Source organism: Castanea sativa, chromosome 5, assembly GCF_040712315.1.
Source record: "Castanea sativa cultivar Marrone di Chiusa Pesio chromosome 5, ASM4071231v1".
NCBI classification, from domain to species: Eukaryota; Viridiplantae; Streptophyta; class Magnoliopsida; order Fagales; family Fagaceae; genus Castanea; species Castanea sativa.
The window spans coordinates 55,251,125-55,267,578 of record NC_134017.1 but is presented as its reverse complement, the minus strand read 5'-3'; the positions used below and the strand labels follow the sequence as shown (position 1 = coordinate 55,267,578).

At 33.8% G+C, this 16,454-nt stretch overlaps 1 protein-coding gene and 1 pseudogene across 1 annotated transcript; one reads left to right on the top strand and one right to left on the bottom strand.

Annotated features, from left to right (window-relative positions):
* Positions 1 to 229: 229 nt before the first annotated feature.
* Positions 230 to 5,488, top strand: LOC142636518 (putative inositol transporter 2). The gene is made up of 6 exons (XM_075810771.1): positions 230 to 536; positions 630 to 700; positions 3,233 to 3,568; positions 3,889 to 3,996; positions 4,071 to 4,673; positions 4,823 to 5,488. Exons 1-6 carry the CDS (start codon positions 404 to 406, stop codon positions 5,306 to 5,308), a joined length of 1,737 nt encoding a protein of 578 aa, XP_075666886.1. The 5' UTR covers positions 230 to 403; the 3' UTR covers positions 5,309 to 5,488.
* A 6,656-nt stretch (positions 5,489 to 12,144) lies between these two features.
* Positions 12,145 to 14,180, bottom strand: LOC142635436 (large ribosomal subunit protein uL14mz-like; annotated as a pseudogene).
* Positions 14,181 to 16,454: the final 2,274 nt, after the last annotated feature.

The following is a 16,454-nucleotide window of genomic DNA, read 5'->3' as shown; positions in this document are numbered from 1 at the left end:
TAACCAATACTCTAATGACATTTGTTACATTTTTCTATTTAAAAATCATAATCATCAATATTCAATAAGAAAATTCCTTTATTAGAGGATTTCTTTTCCCTTTTAAACCCTTTTCATTATCCGAATCTCTCTCTCTCTCACATGACACAACAAAACACAACACAACAAAATACGCACGTACCTCAATCAAACTCTCACCTTATATTTAGAGACACTACCCTCATCTCTTTTCATTCACACACTCTCTCTCTCTCTCTCTTTCTCTTCTAGTTTAACTCTGTGTTTTTTTCCTTCTCTCTCTGGTTTTTTTTTTTTTTTTTTTCTATGAGAAAAAGAATACTCAGTCTTTCTTAAAAAGACAGTCATCACAAGGAAGAAGAAGAAGAAGAGGAAGAAGAAAAAAATGGAAGGAGGGATACCTACGGCTGATGCATCAGCTTTTAGAGACTGCTTTTCTCTAGCATGGAAAAACCCTTATGTTCTTCGTCTAGCTTTCTCTGCTGGGATTGGTGGCCTTCTCTTTGGCTATGACACTGGTATATATAATTCTCTCTCTCTCTCTCTTTGGGTATCTATGTGGGTGTTTGTGTATTTCTAAAAATGTTTTTTCATCACTTTTTGGTGTGCAGGAGTGATATCAGGAGCTCTTCTTTACATCAGAGATGATTTCAAGGAGGTGGATCGAAAGACTTTCCTGCAGGTGATTTTATCTACTACCAAATATATATCACATAATCTATGCGTGTCTTTGAATATATCTTCATCTTCTCCTTGTTAATTTTATCCAGTTTCTAAAAGCCTCTCACATATATGATAAATAAATGTTCCTATTTGTTTTTCCTAATATATATACATATAATAAATATTTATTTATTTACCTTTACAATGGCCAAATTACCCTTAACAAGTTCATTATTATTATTATTATTATTATTATTATTATTATTGATGTAGAACTTACGTTTTTTCCAACTTTTCCATTCTTTTTTTTTTTTTACCATAACTTTTCCATTCTTAATTAGGCACATATGTAAACCTGAATTCATGAAAAAAACTAAAAAAAAAAATTGGATAAAAAAAAATAGGAAATCTTTTTTTTAATATAAAAAATACCCAATACAATAATTGAGTCGTTTGGTGAAGTTCATATTCATGGATGTTTGAAATGTTGTTTGGACTAATCCACCAGGTATGATTAATGCTTTTTTCCTCACTTGTCGTGTTCGAGGCGTGTGATCAAACTTTGGTCATAATTAAATATATATTGGAGAAGTCTGTGTTTTTTTGGGTAACATCAAAATTGGAGAAGTCTCTATTCAAGTCCCAAGCAAATCGTTTTCCCTTCTTTTTTTTTAGATAAGTCTTTTTCGTTCAATTACTTTTTATTTTTTATTTATATTTTTGCTCTTTATTATGGATAAGAATCCATAGATATAGGAAATTAAAAAAAAAAATTCTAGGTGACAATATAAGAGATTTAAGGATTAAATTCCACCTACACTAAAACCGGTGTCACGAATTGCCACAAATTAAAATAGAAAATTCTATGATCCTCAAAAAAAAAAAAAAAAATCTATTGTATGTATCTAAAAATAATAATAATAAACTAGTGTTAGTTTGACAAGTGTTGTTGTGAGTTAGTATTTTGACAAGTGTCAAAACATGGTTGAGCATGACACTTTCAGTCTTAGACTTCACTTAATCCAACAAAACTCTTGCTTTTCCAATAAAACAAAAAGAAATTGGACCTAGAATATTTGGGTCAGCTCAGCTTTAATTTTTATGGGCTTTTACAGGCCCTTCACAACTGTGAAGGTCCCTTCAGCTCAAATTCTATCCATGAATCTATAAAAATAGTTTATCAATTTTTAAGCAATGACACTTTTTTTTTTATAACCAATATTATACTAATGAAAGGTGTTACGTTCACAATATTTTTATAATATTTTCACAACAAATTATAGGTGGTTAGTTATTATTGATTCAAATTTGAACCTAATACTATGATTATTTTTTTGCCCCAACAATAATAACCAATAACAACCTGCCACCTAGAATTTTTTGTAAAAGTATTATGAAAATATTGTGGATATATAATTTCTCTTATATTAATTAATGTGTAGTATTCCGTTAAAATTTGACTAATTTCTATTTAAATTTTGTTGCTAAATTTCAAAAGCCTTAAATTTACTCAATGATTTGTTTATTTTTATTTTTTATACAAGATAAAAATTATATTATAACCTAATCTAGATGTATATATGTGTGAAAGCTCCCTCTTAGAGACTTGAACCCACCTCATAAACACTTATAGTTGTGGAGTTATTATCGCACCAAAGGTGTGTGGTGGCCAATCATTTTGGACTATGTGCCATCTCCACCCTTATTAAACAAGGGACTGAAGTGAAATCACAAGATTCAATGATATGAAAAGAGTCTTGTTAATGGATGTTTTTAAGGCATTTGTTAATAGGTTATTTTAGGAAAATTTCGATACCTCTTTTTAGAGAAATATAAAAAGCTATCAAAAAAATTAATTACTTTTTTTTCTTATAAAAAGTTTCTAAAAATATTTCCTTAACCAATACTCTTCCATTAACTTTTCCCATCTAATAATTCCTATTAAAATGTTTTAAAAAATCCAAAGTTTCTTTTTTGATTTAAACCAAGAAATTTAATCTCAAATCATGGTGTGTATATATATTGGGGGTGGAGGGTTGGGATTTCTAGTAATATACTAATATATAGTTATCTAAAAAATATATAAAACAGAACAGGAACACTGATTCTCAAAAAAAAATTTTTTTTTGCTAACCTCATAATATTGTGCCATGTAAGTTTTTGAGGTTTCAATATTTTACACATCATTATTTTATTATGTTTTTTAATTAGATATAAATTATATTCCATTTTTAAACCCTCTATTATAATTTTATCAAAACATATCTTATTTAAACATTAGAATATATAGTTCCATATACAAATATAATCATAATAAATAACTATAATAGTTCTATATAGAAATTAAAAAAAATAACTATTCTAGTATTAATTAATTACCTTAATTATTGAATTTCATAGTTTGCATCATTGTATGAGTTATCGATTAGTTATTTATTTATTTGTTTGTAATTAGCAGGTTCAAAATTAAAAATCCATATTATTACTAATTTGTGAAACTAAAATGTATATTAAGTTATTAACTGTGTTTGGTGACAACACATATGTATAGGAAACTATAGTGAGCATGGCAGTTGCAGGAGCAATTGTTGGAGCTGCTATTGGTGGATGGTTTAATGATCGCTATGGAAGGAAACTCGCACTTCTCTTAGCAGACTTTTTGTTCTTTACTGGAGCTGTGATCATGGCTTCTGCCAATGGCCCGCCTCTTCTCATTGTTGGTCGTGTTTTTGTTGGATTTGGTGTTGGAATGGCATCAATGACAGCCCCTTTGTACATCTCTGAAGCTTCCCCAGCCAAAATCCGCGGTGCCCTTGTTAGTACCAATGGATTTCTTATAACTGGGGGCCAGTTCCTTTCCTACCTTATCAACTTGGCCTTTACCCAGGTAAGCAAGCAAATGCGGTTGTAAATTTTAAAGTTAGGAGTGCTTGGATACTCATTCACATTTCACCAACTTGCATTGAGTTCAATATAGCATTTCAAAACACTAGTGGTGGTTGTTCTATTTGGAGACACATAAAAATTTGGGCTACTAATTATACTGAACTTCACCTTTGTTATTGTAATTGTGTTAGCAAAACAGTATAATTTTGCTATTTCAACAGTTATTTTGCACTCTACAATCAGTTTTTCATTTTCATATATTGTAATGCTTGTACTCTAGGCAGATGAAAAAGATGTTAACCTGTGTGTTTTTCTGTATAGGCTCCAGGAACATGGCGCTGGATGCTTGGAGTTGCAGGACTTCCTGCTTTGTTGCAGTTTGCCTTGATGATATTTCTTCCAGAGTCACCCCGTTGGCTATACCGCAAGGTTCCTCTCTCACCTAATCAAATATATGCTTTGTTCGAATCAAAGATTGTTAACCGCGTCTTTTGAATTAACAGGGTAGAGAAGAAGAGGCAAAAGCTATACTGGAGAAAATATACCCAGCCCATCAGTTGGAAGCAGAGATGCAAGCTCTACATGAATCTGTAGAAGCAGAGATTAAGGAAACAGGATCTGCTGGAAAGATTACCTATAGTGAACTGTGGAAAACCAAAACAGTAAGAAGAGGACTAATTGCAGGAGTTGGTCTTCAGATGTTCCAGCAGTTTGTGGGCATAAACACAGTCATGTACTATAGCCCCACCATAGTTCAGTTGGCTGGAATTGCATCTAATCAAACTGCACTCCTCCTCTCACTCGTCACTTCTGGCCTCAATGCCCTGGGCTCCGTCGCGAGCATCTACTTCATTGACCGGACTGGGAGAAGGAAACTTTGTGTTATCAGTTTGGTTGGTGTGGTAATTTCACTTGCGCTTCTATCAGGAATCTTTTACCAGACCACAACTCATTCACCAAAAGTGACACCAACTATAACCTCTCATCTCAAAAATTACACCTGCCCAGATTATAGTTCGGCTGCAAATGCTAATAGGTGGGATTGTATGAAGTGTTTGAAGGCTTCATCTCCAGAATGTGGGTTCTGTGCCTCAGCTACTAATAAGGTAGATGTAAATTTCATTGTGTATCCCTCTAGAAAGTATTTTCTCAAATTCTAAACAACAGTGCATTAGAGTGCTACTACCTCTTTATGGTTCACTTTTTTCGTTTTATTTATTCTCACCTAACTTTGGCATTGTTATCTATCTTACAGTTATTGCCAGGGGAGTGTGTGATCTCAAATGACACAGTGAAAGATGTCTGCCATGGAGAAAATAGGCTTTGGTACACTAGGGGATGTCCAAGCAAAACTGGATGGCTTGCACTTGTTGGGTTGGCTCTTTACATCATATTTTTCTCTCCTGGAATGGGAACTGTCCCATGGATTGTCAACTCCGAGATCTATCCACTAAGGTATAGAGGCATTTGTGGTGGAATTGCTGCTACAGTAAACTGGACCTCAAACCTTATTGTAGCCCAGTCCTTCTTATCATTAACAAAAGCTATTGGGACTCCCTGGACTTTCCTCATGTTTGGGGTCATTGCTGTTATAGGCCTACTCTTTGTTTTGATTTGTGTCCCAGAAACAAAGGGCCTACCAATTGAGGAGATAGAGAAGATGCTGGAGGATAGAGCTTTTCACTTTAAGTTTTGGCAGAAAAGCTCTGATAATGTGGAGAAGAAGAACCAATTTCCCTGAAAAGAAGTTCTATTTTGTTGAGCTTTGAGTAGGGAATCCTAGTAATTGGACAATATTTTTATTTTTGCTAAACCAGGAAATTGGTCATTATAGTTTCTAATGGTGCACTAAAAAAAAATAAAAAAAGAAGAAGAAGAAGGACATCTATAAATTTACTTTTCCTTGGGATGATTTGCTTGAGATGATTCCATAAACTTTTGAAACAAGCTTATAAATCATTTCTACATGTTAAATTGTTAATCCTCATATATTCATAAATTTTCTATATAATTTTTAGTTTTAGGGATTTAAAAAAAGTGATAGAAATTTTAAGGTGTAAATGCACTTTTAGTCCCTACATTTTGATCCGATTTCTATTTTGGTCCATACATTTTATTTTTACCACTTTTAGTCCCTAAATAAATTAACGCTTGACATTTAAGTTCTTACCGTCACCCAACTAACAGAAAATGCTGACGTGGCTAACGACACAGTAAAATAATAATTAAAAAATCTATTTTGGCATTAAAAAATTTCCACGTCAGCATCTAAATTAATTTTAATCAAATAAAAAAATTAAAAGCAAAATTATTCCGTATGCATCAAAATCAAAACTCACTAACAAACCCAAATTTTTTCAAAACTCACTAACAGATCCTCGCAACTAAAACTAACCCAGCTACCAAAACGACAAACACTAAAACCCAATAACAAAAACTAATAGCAAAAGAGAAAGAGAAAGAGAGAAGAAGAATGGGTGCGCGAATATCTGGGCATCCTTGTCGAGGCCAAATCCTCCTCCTCCATAGCAATACAGTCGCATATGGGTGCGCGAATATCTTTATTAGCGCCATTTTTGCGAACTCGTACAGCTTTTGGGTGGGTTCAGATGTGGTTTTGATCGGTGGAAGGAGATCGGGTGGGTTTTGATGGAGTTTTGATCAGCGTGGGTTCTCTGGAGATCGGAGTTTTGATCGGCGTATATGGAGTTCGGATTTTCATTGCGTGGGTTTCGTTCCGATGGGGTTTTGATCGCATGGGTTTTGTGGAGATTGGAGTTTGATCGCGTGGGTGCTGAAATAATGGGTTTGCTGGGGTGATTGTTGATTTGTGTGATTTGTTCAAGCACTTCGACGGCATCGACGAAGAGGGAGAGTTCGACGCGCCGCCGCCACTGGGGTTTCTGGCTTTTCATTTCTGTGCTGGGTTTGACTGGGTTTGATCGGATCTAGGTTTAGAGAAAGAGATGGTGGGTGCTGGGTTCGACTGGGTTTGCTAGGATCTGGGCTTTCTCATCGGTGATCATTGGTGGGTTTGACTGGGTTTGATCAGATGATCAGTGTGGGTTTGTTGTTGTTGGTTTGGGTGTGGTTTCGTGTGAGTTTTCCTGTGTTTTCTTTGATCTGGTGATGTTCATTTTTTTTTTCCTATAAGTTTGATATTGTTCCTGGGTTTGATGTTCATGTTCCTTGATGTTCATGATGTTCAATTCATGTAATTTTTTTTAATTTTGTTTTTTAATTTTTTATTTAATTAAAATTAATTTAGATGTTGACGTGGCAATTTTTTAATGCCAAAATATATTTTTTAATTATTATTTTACTGTGCTATTAGCCACGTCAGCATTTTCTATTAGTTGGGTGACGGTAAAGACTTAAATATCACACGTTAATTGATTTGGGGACTAAAAGTTGTAAATATAAAATGTAGGGACCAAAATAAAAATCGGGTCAAAATGTAGGGACTAAAGATGTATTTACGCCTAATTTTAAATATATGACTCTCCTAACTTATTTAAGGTAAATTAAAAAATATTAAATTCTTCACATGCTTTATGCCAGAGGTTTTTTTTTTAAATTTTAAATTTTAAATTTAATTTTATTGTTGATGAGCTTTTTATGAGGTTATACTTAATAGGTAGATGTGAAAAGAACCAGGATCATGTAAATGACATTGTCCTAAAAATATTGAAATACTAAAGTTTGTTTGGTTGTCTTAAACATTGAAATCCAATGTCATTTAGTTCTTAAACAAAGATTTAAGAACTAAAGTTTGTTTGGTTGTCTTTGTATAAAGCAAAATTAAAAAATTATTTTCATAGGACAAAACATTATAAATAAGAGGCCTTAAATACATGAAAATACTTAGTGTTTTTTTTTTTGCAATGTTCAATTATGTTAAAATAGACATGTTTAAGAGGGAAAATAAAAGGTATATAATAACTATGAAGTTTACAATTTGATGGTATAAATTCTGCCAAAGTAAATGATTATATTAAATTTTCTTTTGTTTAATGTTGTAATATACGTACTGTGGGGGGTAAAAATGTTCGAACAAATGTTTGGGCTTTGGGCCTGATTGGTTAATACAAGTTTGTTTGGTCAGAGTCCATAGACCCACAAGTCAGTCCGCACTATAGTTATCCGAGGAGTTGTCCGAGGAGGTGTATATCATCGGACAAGCCCAGTAATGGCCCTTGGACTTGCTAGACGGATTGGAGGCAGAATTCTGGAAGGACTGGTGGGTAAAAGTGTGATCGGTGCACCCTTTAGAATCAGGAGCATGTGAGAAATATCTGAGGAAAAAACTGCTACCACCACATTAAAGGCCCTGCATCTACCTCCTTGGCCGCATTAATGGGGAAATGACCTCTGAACAGTAGAATTCAGCCTTCGTGCTATTATTTGAAAACTTCAAGAATGTGGTGGATGAGACAAGTATCTAAAGGGAAGGTTTGTATGACACGTGAATGAAAAAAGGGAAGAAGAAGAAGTATATAAGAAGACGAGAGAGGAAGGAAGAGGGGACCTACTTCTGAGCTAAAAAAAGTACTAAGAATTGTAATCTTTGGCATAGAAAGAGAAGTACCTTACAACTCGTCCTTGCCTTACGTCCGAGGAGGTTTCTTTGTCATATTTATTTATCATTTGCATAGATTGTGGCACTTTAGCCTGTTAACCAATTTCCAACATCCCAATCCTAGGTTTCAAACTCATACTCTACAAATTTCATTATATAAGGCTTATTGGGCCTGAGTCCATCACTTGTTTTTGGATCCGGGTATAATTGTGCACTTACAAGTACAATATTCATGTAAGAAGACATTAAGACAAGATAATTCTGTTGTGGATGCCTTGGCTAGAAGAGTTAGGTTGTCTGTCTGCTACTAGTTTGAATGGAATCTATTCCTCTAGACATAGTCAATTTTGTTAATGCTGATTTACCAACTTCTTGATTAATATAAAGATGAATTTTCTTCTTAAAAAAAATAAAATAAAAAAAAGAGGTAAGAAGATATTACATCTTGAACTAAGAACAATTGTTTAAAGGAATAGCTTTTAGGTTAGAGAGGGAGAGAGATAGAAAAACTGCAGGAAAAAAAAAGTATTATATGTTTAAGGTTATAAAAAAGTATTATATGTTTAAGGTTATAGCTTTTAGGTTATAAAATGTGTAACATAAAATAAAAGAAAAACCTACAACCACGCACATATTTTATATGTTTCTACGTAAACAGTGATTAGGAATACAACTATACAAGTGGTTTCTCAAAACAAAAAAAAAAAACAAAAAAAACAAACAAACAAACAAACAAGTGAGATATTACATAAAAACCAGTATTATCTTCACTACTGAAACCGATGTAAATCGGCAATTTCCTTAGACATAGTAGACTTCACAATCTCCTCTATGTTTTTGGGAAGTTCGGGTCTTTGAAAGTCCAATTTGGCATACATTTAAGTCTAATCACATTAAACCAAAAAATCTGTATGGTAGAATTTGCAATGTCACAACATATAAAATTCTGATGAAAAAAACAGTTGAACAATCTAGCTATACACACACACACACACACACGAAAACAGTCCACATTATGTTCTGAGGGTTGTTGGGTTTGGATATTTTTCCAAAGCTGCTCTCATTTCTCTAATCCTCGATTGTACATTGCCAAACCATTCTCTACTCCACTTGTTCAACTCCTTTGTTTCTTTGATCTTCTTTCACACCATAAAAATGGGAGAGCCTCCAAGGTATATATGAACCCCAAGTATTTTCAACCACAAGACGAGTACTAGTTCTCATCCCTGGTCACATTTTCTCAAATTTGAACGGTTTCGGTAGCCCTTTCAATTCTCCTTCCATGAACAAAAAGATTTCAGTATGAGCAACCTACAAATTTTAATCTCACAGGTAGTGGAAAATTTGATCAAACATTTGTTAAAATAAGAATTGTGTAGTACTTGTTGAATATGTTCTCAAGTGACATATCGTGAAGCCTCTTGCAACAAATGGCAATGAATCTTAGTTTGGTTTTAATGAAAAAAAATCCAGCACCTGCTAGTTTGTGAATCCTAGGGTCCTTCAAGCCTTCTTCATCAGGCCAGCTCAACGAATTTGGGGGTCTTAGGCGAAAGCTTTATACGGGACCTTTAATTATATTTAATTATAAATTCATATATATTTTTTTCAATTAAAATTTATTTTTCTTGCTTTTTGAGAGGCAAAATTACTAATTAAATTTTTGCATTCAAGTTCCGCTAACATTTCATTTTGAATTGATAATATGGCTAATCTACTTAATCTTTCTTGTGACATAGTTGATCTTAAATAGGATTTTATTAATTTTAATTTTGAAAAACTTCTTTTTGTGGAAGCAACTGTAACAGGTATAGTTAGTAATATTCTGTAAGCATATTACAAAATATTACAACTAGTAGACATTTGTAATTAAAAAATATTTATGAATAAATGAAACACAATTTATAATTAAAAAAATACAATTTAACTAGAATAATATAAATTTAATGTTTAAAACAATAGAACCTGGTTTATCAAAAGCATAATTGCAACTTTACTTAATATGATCACTTTACACTTTAAACCTGCACAAAAAAAATTAAAATTAATATTAATACAAAGTAAATTATTCTAATTTTATAATTTTGTTATTAATACCTTTTTTTTTGTGTAGCAGTAAACCTTTCTTTTTTTTGCAAAATGTGTAGGACTCAACTTGATTGAATCCACTAAGAGTCTAAGACCAGCCCATTAGCAAAATGTGTAGGACTCAACTTGATCCACTAAGACTAAGACCAGCCCACTATCCCTCCATGGCTCCATCCCACTAAATTTGATTTCTTAAAAAAAAAAAAATGTGTAGGACTAGGATGATAGGATCACTGGATGATCAATACTTTAAAAAAACGTGTAGAACTAGATCACTTTCACTGGATCTGATTTCTTAAACAAAAAAAAAACAAAAAAACAAGAAAAACGTGTAAGACTAGAGAAGTCTAGAATCATATCAATACTTTAACTCTTGAAGTGGGTCCATTCAGACCATTAGATAGCCTTCTAGTTCTAGAGAAATCTAAAGAGTCAAACTTTAAGAGAACAAAAAAAAAAGAGTAAAGAAAACCGTCTTCAAAAAAACCCAGCAGCAAATTCCATTTCAAAAAAAAAAAAAAAAAAACCAGCAACAAACCGTGAAGAAGATGAAAGAGGCAAAGGAAGAGAACAAAAACGAACCTGAAATGAAGATCTGTGAACACACTAAGTCTATTGCCAACACCAATTGATGAGTAACAAAGTAAGCCAACTAAAAAGAGTCGTTTTTTTAGAATCAAGATGGAGAGAGTGAGTGTTTTTTTTCTTCTTTCTATTTTCTATTCTGCCTTTTCTTATTTGTCTTTTCTTCTTCTTCTTTTTTCAGCCTTTTGTAATCTTTTCTTTTGCATTTTGTTACTTGTATATTGAGAAAATCAGAGAAAATCAATGTCTCTCTTTCTCTCCCTCCCTACATTTCAAGTAATAAGCATGAGTTTTCTTAATAAAATGTGGTATAAAGGTTGGATCAGAAGATATTTGAATGCGATGATGTGAATAGCCTTCATGTCATTTCAGTTGAGAAACAAGCCTTACTCTTTTTTTTTTTTTTTTTTCTTTTTCCATATGAGAAAGCAATATTATATAATATAGTATCACTATTAGGGGCCCTCTTACAAGTGGGGCCTTAGGCAGTGGCCTAAATGGCCTATAGGTATAGCCGGCCCTGTTCTTCATTTTGTTTTACCTAGTTGTTTTATTCTATTACTCTCTCACTATTTCTCTACTGGGGACTGGCTAATGGTAGCAAAATGATGGTACAGTATAACATATGGAGATTATGTTTTGTACTTTGGATAACATTTTGGCATCTTGAAGTACAAATGTCCACAAGTTTGTATCTAAGCAGTTCCTTGCAACAATGGGACTTCTTAATCCAATTAATAATAGGTAGGCTCTTAAAGTAGAGTTCGAAACGTCTTTGAAGGCGTCATTGACATCGGTTGCCTGTAATACCAAAGTTTCAGGAAATGGAAGATTAATCAGATTGAGAAATGGAAAATTACGCATCTTCAAGTTTGGCAAAAAAAAATGTTTTTGCTGCAACACAGCAGTTTAATTTCAAGTTGTTAAAAAAAAAAAAAACAAACAAAAAACAAAAAACTGAGGAAAAAATAATGATTTTCATGGTGTTCCAGCATTGTATTTGTACCCATTGAAGAACCGAAATATTGACAATTAGTCGTCAGTTGAGAGAGTCGTAGCCTAATGTAGTTGGAAATCACATTTTGATGGGATGCAAAATCAACCATTATTGATTGTTTATGATACACTACACAAGAATATGTCTCTTGGATATTAACTCACTACTCCAAAGTTGATGGGATGCGAAATTAGCATTTCTCCTCATTAATAATTGCAAATAAATTTAGGCAAATTTCAAGAGTCCAACCAAAAGAATATGCCAGATTTATCCAAAACTATACCTATGTTAACAATCCTACGCTTGGGAGTCCAATGTACTCCATTCTTCATGCAATATGCTTAGCCAAAGTAAGAATCTTGACATGCTTTTGCTCCCTCAGCTCATGAGGGAAGGGCCCAAAAACTTTGGTGCCAATAGGCTAACCTTACTTGTCAACAAGTACCACAGCATTATCATCAAACTTCACTTCACTACCATCGCAACGACCACGTTGCATGCATGGCAGCATGCACAACCACACCATACACAACCTTTTCTTTCTTGACTTTTCCCATTTGGATGGGCTTCCTTGACTGATGCAACTATTGTATCTCCCAATTTTGCACCTTTCTTCCCCTTCAAAGCTTGTATGCACCTCACATTTTTTGCCCCTGAGTTGTCCACAACTTTGAGAACAGTCCTCATCTGAATGAAAGTCCTTCGTTGTTGTAAAATTGCAAAGAGAAAGATTAAGTTGATTAAGGTAAGAACAATGGACCTCCAACAATAGATCTTAGCAAAATGGACTTCTTAACCCTTTGTCAAAACTACTCCACAAAAAGGTGTTATGAGCCTTTGTTCTTTTGAACAGAATGTATAATAGCTTTCTTCCAGCATTTTAAGGGAGATAATTAAAGCAATTCTTCTTTTCAAGGCATAGAATAGTGCTAATTGGTCTTTGAACAAATCAACTTGATAATCAACCTATATTCTATATTCTCTTAAAACTAAGTTGTACATAGTAAATAGATCCGGTATAACAAAAAAGAAACATGCACACACAAAAACATACACAGAGCAAACATTCAGATATGGCCCAGCATTACCTAGCTATTACTAGAAGCAATCCTAAAATGAACAAAAGTCTAGCATAGGCTTTGTGAATTTGTGTTCTCCAGCCCTGTCAGAATTCTACATTGAATTCAAGGAATCCAGGCAGGAATTCCACTCTGATTCGGGAGGAGAAATTATTTCTCTGAAGAGGACGCTTGTCCTGTTTACAATTCTAAGAGCATATTTTCTTAATGTCAAAAGGTTTGATTCCTCGTATATATGTGACGGCAAAATTTCAAAAAAATGATGGTCTAAAAAACCAAAAATTTATTGAAGTCAACAAGGTAATAATGCCTCTTCCAAACCATTAAGATTAGCAACAGCAAGAAAGTTACTCCACCAGCCTATCGGAAGGTCCACTTCAGTTTATCTCTTACTTTGCAAAATTACAAGAATAGCTTTAAATTTTGGACACCCAACTAATAAAAAATTTTAAAGAATATTGCACAGGAAGCAAATCAAAATCTTAAAACAATTATTTTTCTATTTGTCAGTAACTCATGCACTCCACAAGACTTGAACCAGAGATATCATCTAACACCCCATTCTTATAAAGGCAGGAAGAGCCATTTGAACCAAAAGTCACTAATAGTGAAAAATCTTCAACAATCTCAACTACAATATTCTTACAAAATAAAAAACAACAACAATAACAGAAAAAGACACTGACCTGAGAGAAGGAATTGCTGCATGCCTCATGTGATGTGCCCAGAAAACCAGAAAATTTGTGGTCAATGCCCCCCAAAAATGAACGACCCACTAATATGCAGTGAGCCAAACAGTTAAAAATAATAACAAACAAATAAATAACCCCCAAAGTCAAGAAAATAAATTAACAAGGAAATGTTGGGAAATATTAGGAACCAATAAGTAATTGCAGCTTATTATAATCAACCATCATGGTCATCATGGCAGAACGAGGGAGAAACAAGTTCAACTAGGTATAATTAAGTTCAGAACCAATTATTTTAGTCCAAGGAACAAACTTAAGCATTGTCAATTCTATTAGGCCAAATATTTAATTTTATTAATAGTACACGTATTAGTACAAGATGTGGTAAATATTAATTTATTTAAAATAAGTTTGCATTGTTATTAACTGATTAACAATGGACTGAAGCCCTTAGGGAATGACAAGTGACCTCACATCATTGGAAATTAGTTGGTGGTAGTTACCTTGAGTGAAAACCGTCATTTCAAGTGGTTATATGTAAAGAGTACGTGACTACCACATGAGCAGGTATTTAGCATGATAAATGATATGTCCATAACATTTTCATAATATTTTTATAACAAATTTTAAGTGATAGGTTGTTATTGGTTGTTATTATTGGGGCAAAAAAGTAATGTTAGTATTAGATTTAAATTTGAACCAATAACAAATAACCACCTATAATTTGTTGTGAAAATATTTTAAAAATATTATAGACGTAGCATCTCTCGTTTAGTATTTACCTCAAGCCAGTTATCAGAGTGCTTTCAGCCGAGATCGTAGTATTAAAGGCTAATGAAAACGTGACATGTGGTAATGACGACAAGATTAACTATCAAAGTCTCAAGTATAAATAGGGAAAGATGTTCTCGCGCTAGACAAACACACTCAGACATAAAAGTCCTAGAGAATCATCTCTCGTTGTATCAGAAATATTTGTAGGCTTGTAGGCAAGTAGGCAAGTAGGCTTACGAATAAATTTAAAAAGTAATTCCTCTCAATCCTATAAACCATTGTAGGACTTGCAAAAAAAACAAAAACTATTAACATGCATAAATCATGGAGTTAATAAAAAATAAAAAATTAAATTAAATTTGATATGAGATATAGTATGCATTTGGGAAGCGCATTTTGCATTTTTCATGCCTGCATCTGTGTTTGTTTGTTTGTTTTATTTTTTTTTTTTCAAGCGCGTTTCTATAGTGTTTTCAGTGGGTCTCATGTACTATTTATGAGACTCACAAATCTCTTTTTTCATCAACATTTTCATTGAAAATGAGTTCTACAATCTTATTCACACATTTAAAAATTATTTTGTTATAGTGTTATCAGTTTTCAATTATTCAGCGATATCCGAACGGACCCATAAACTCACAAGAGATACCTATATACATAGAGGCGGGTTGGATCGGATCTAAGTGGTTTAAAAAAACTCAACCTGCCACCCAATTCCACCAGCCATTTCAATAGTTGAACCCGTCCAACCCACTTGGAAATAATATCATATCCATATGGAGCGATATGGAGAGGACTGGGTTGGGCGGCCTCCTCCTCCTCCTCCTCTTCTTCTTCTTCTTCTTCAGTCTCTGATTGTTCGAGGAATTTAAAAACGTCGGGACCAACCTGGTCCCCATGGGTATCCTTAGGGCTTTGAGTTGATCAAGAAGCCATTGTTTCTTGGCTTTGGCAGCAGCAAGGTCTCGAGCCTGTTCCTCCACTTCTTGCTTTGCTGCCTCAACTTCTCCTCTAAGTTTAAATTCATCCTCCCTGCGCTTGGATCTCCTTTCTATTTGAGAAGGCTTCCTACCAGCACATTTCATTGGTTGTTGAACTTGTGATGGGATTGCCTCAGGAATATCTTCACTAATTGCTTGAGCCTGGTCAGATGGTTCTCTGATTTGGATAGAGGTTGATCTAGATCTTTTTGTGGCCAAAGGAGGCTCAGGAGATTCTTCCTCTTCCTCTTCAAAAGCAACTATAACCTTCCTTTTCCCTTGGAGTTCAGGTCTCTCTTTAACAGATTTAAGTTGAGAAACCGGGGCTTGAGGAGCTCGAGGTTTGTTGAAGTTTGGCCCTTGAATTAACTCTTCCTGCAGACGTTTAATTATTTCACCTCGAAGCGGAAATAAAATGGCCATAGATTCTAAATAACCCTGATTTATCTTATGAGAAACAGAAATATATGCTTCCTCAATCATTTGATCTTAAGGGTCAGAGCTACTTACTTCAAAACTCTCAACCTTCCCAGCTTTATGCATGACCCTCTTGCTTTTGCCAGTGACGTTCGAAGGATTGGCTGATATATAAAAGTTTGGTGTTTTAGTAAAAGCCTAGAAAATATAAAGTAAACATTGAATAATAAAATTTACTTAAAGTATCTGGTGTGTTATTAGAAAGAAAAGTTGGGCGAAGGGTTTTAAGAGATTCAACCATTGAGTCTATATCATTCCTAGCTGCCATATATCCATCCCATCAGTCTTGAAATTTGGCAGAAGTGCACGAGCAATGTATAAAACACTGAAAAATGAACTTCTTTGCCAAATCTTTACTCTTCTTCACAAAAGAAGTGATCTCTTCTTTCCTCAAGCTTTTTTCTTGAGTGCCATGGGTTATTTCAGTATAGACTCGGGGAAAAGACACTAGTTGCTCAAAGCCTAGTTGGCGTGCAACAAAAGAAGGATTATATATCTCTAGAAAAGTACTCAAGCCAAAAACAAGTAAATCTCAAGTTTGGAGAATGTTGGCGTATATGGCTCGAGTCTTATCATCATCTGCGACTGCCATAGAAGATAGGGTCTTAAATTCCAAGAGCCCAAATTTCATTTCATTGA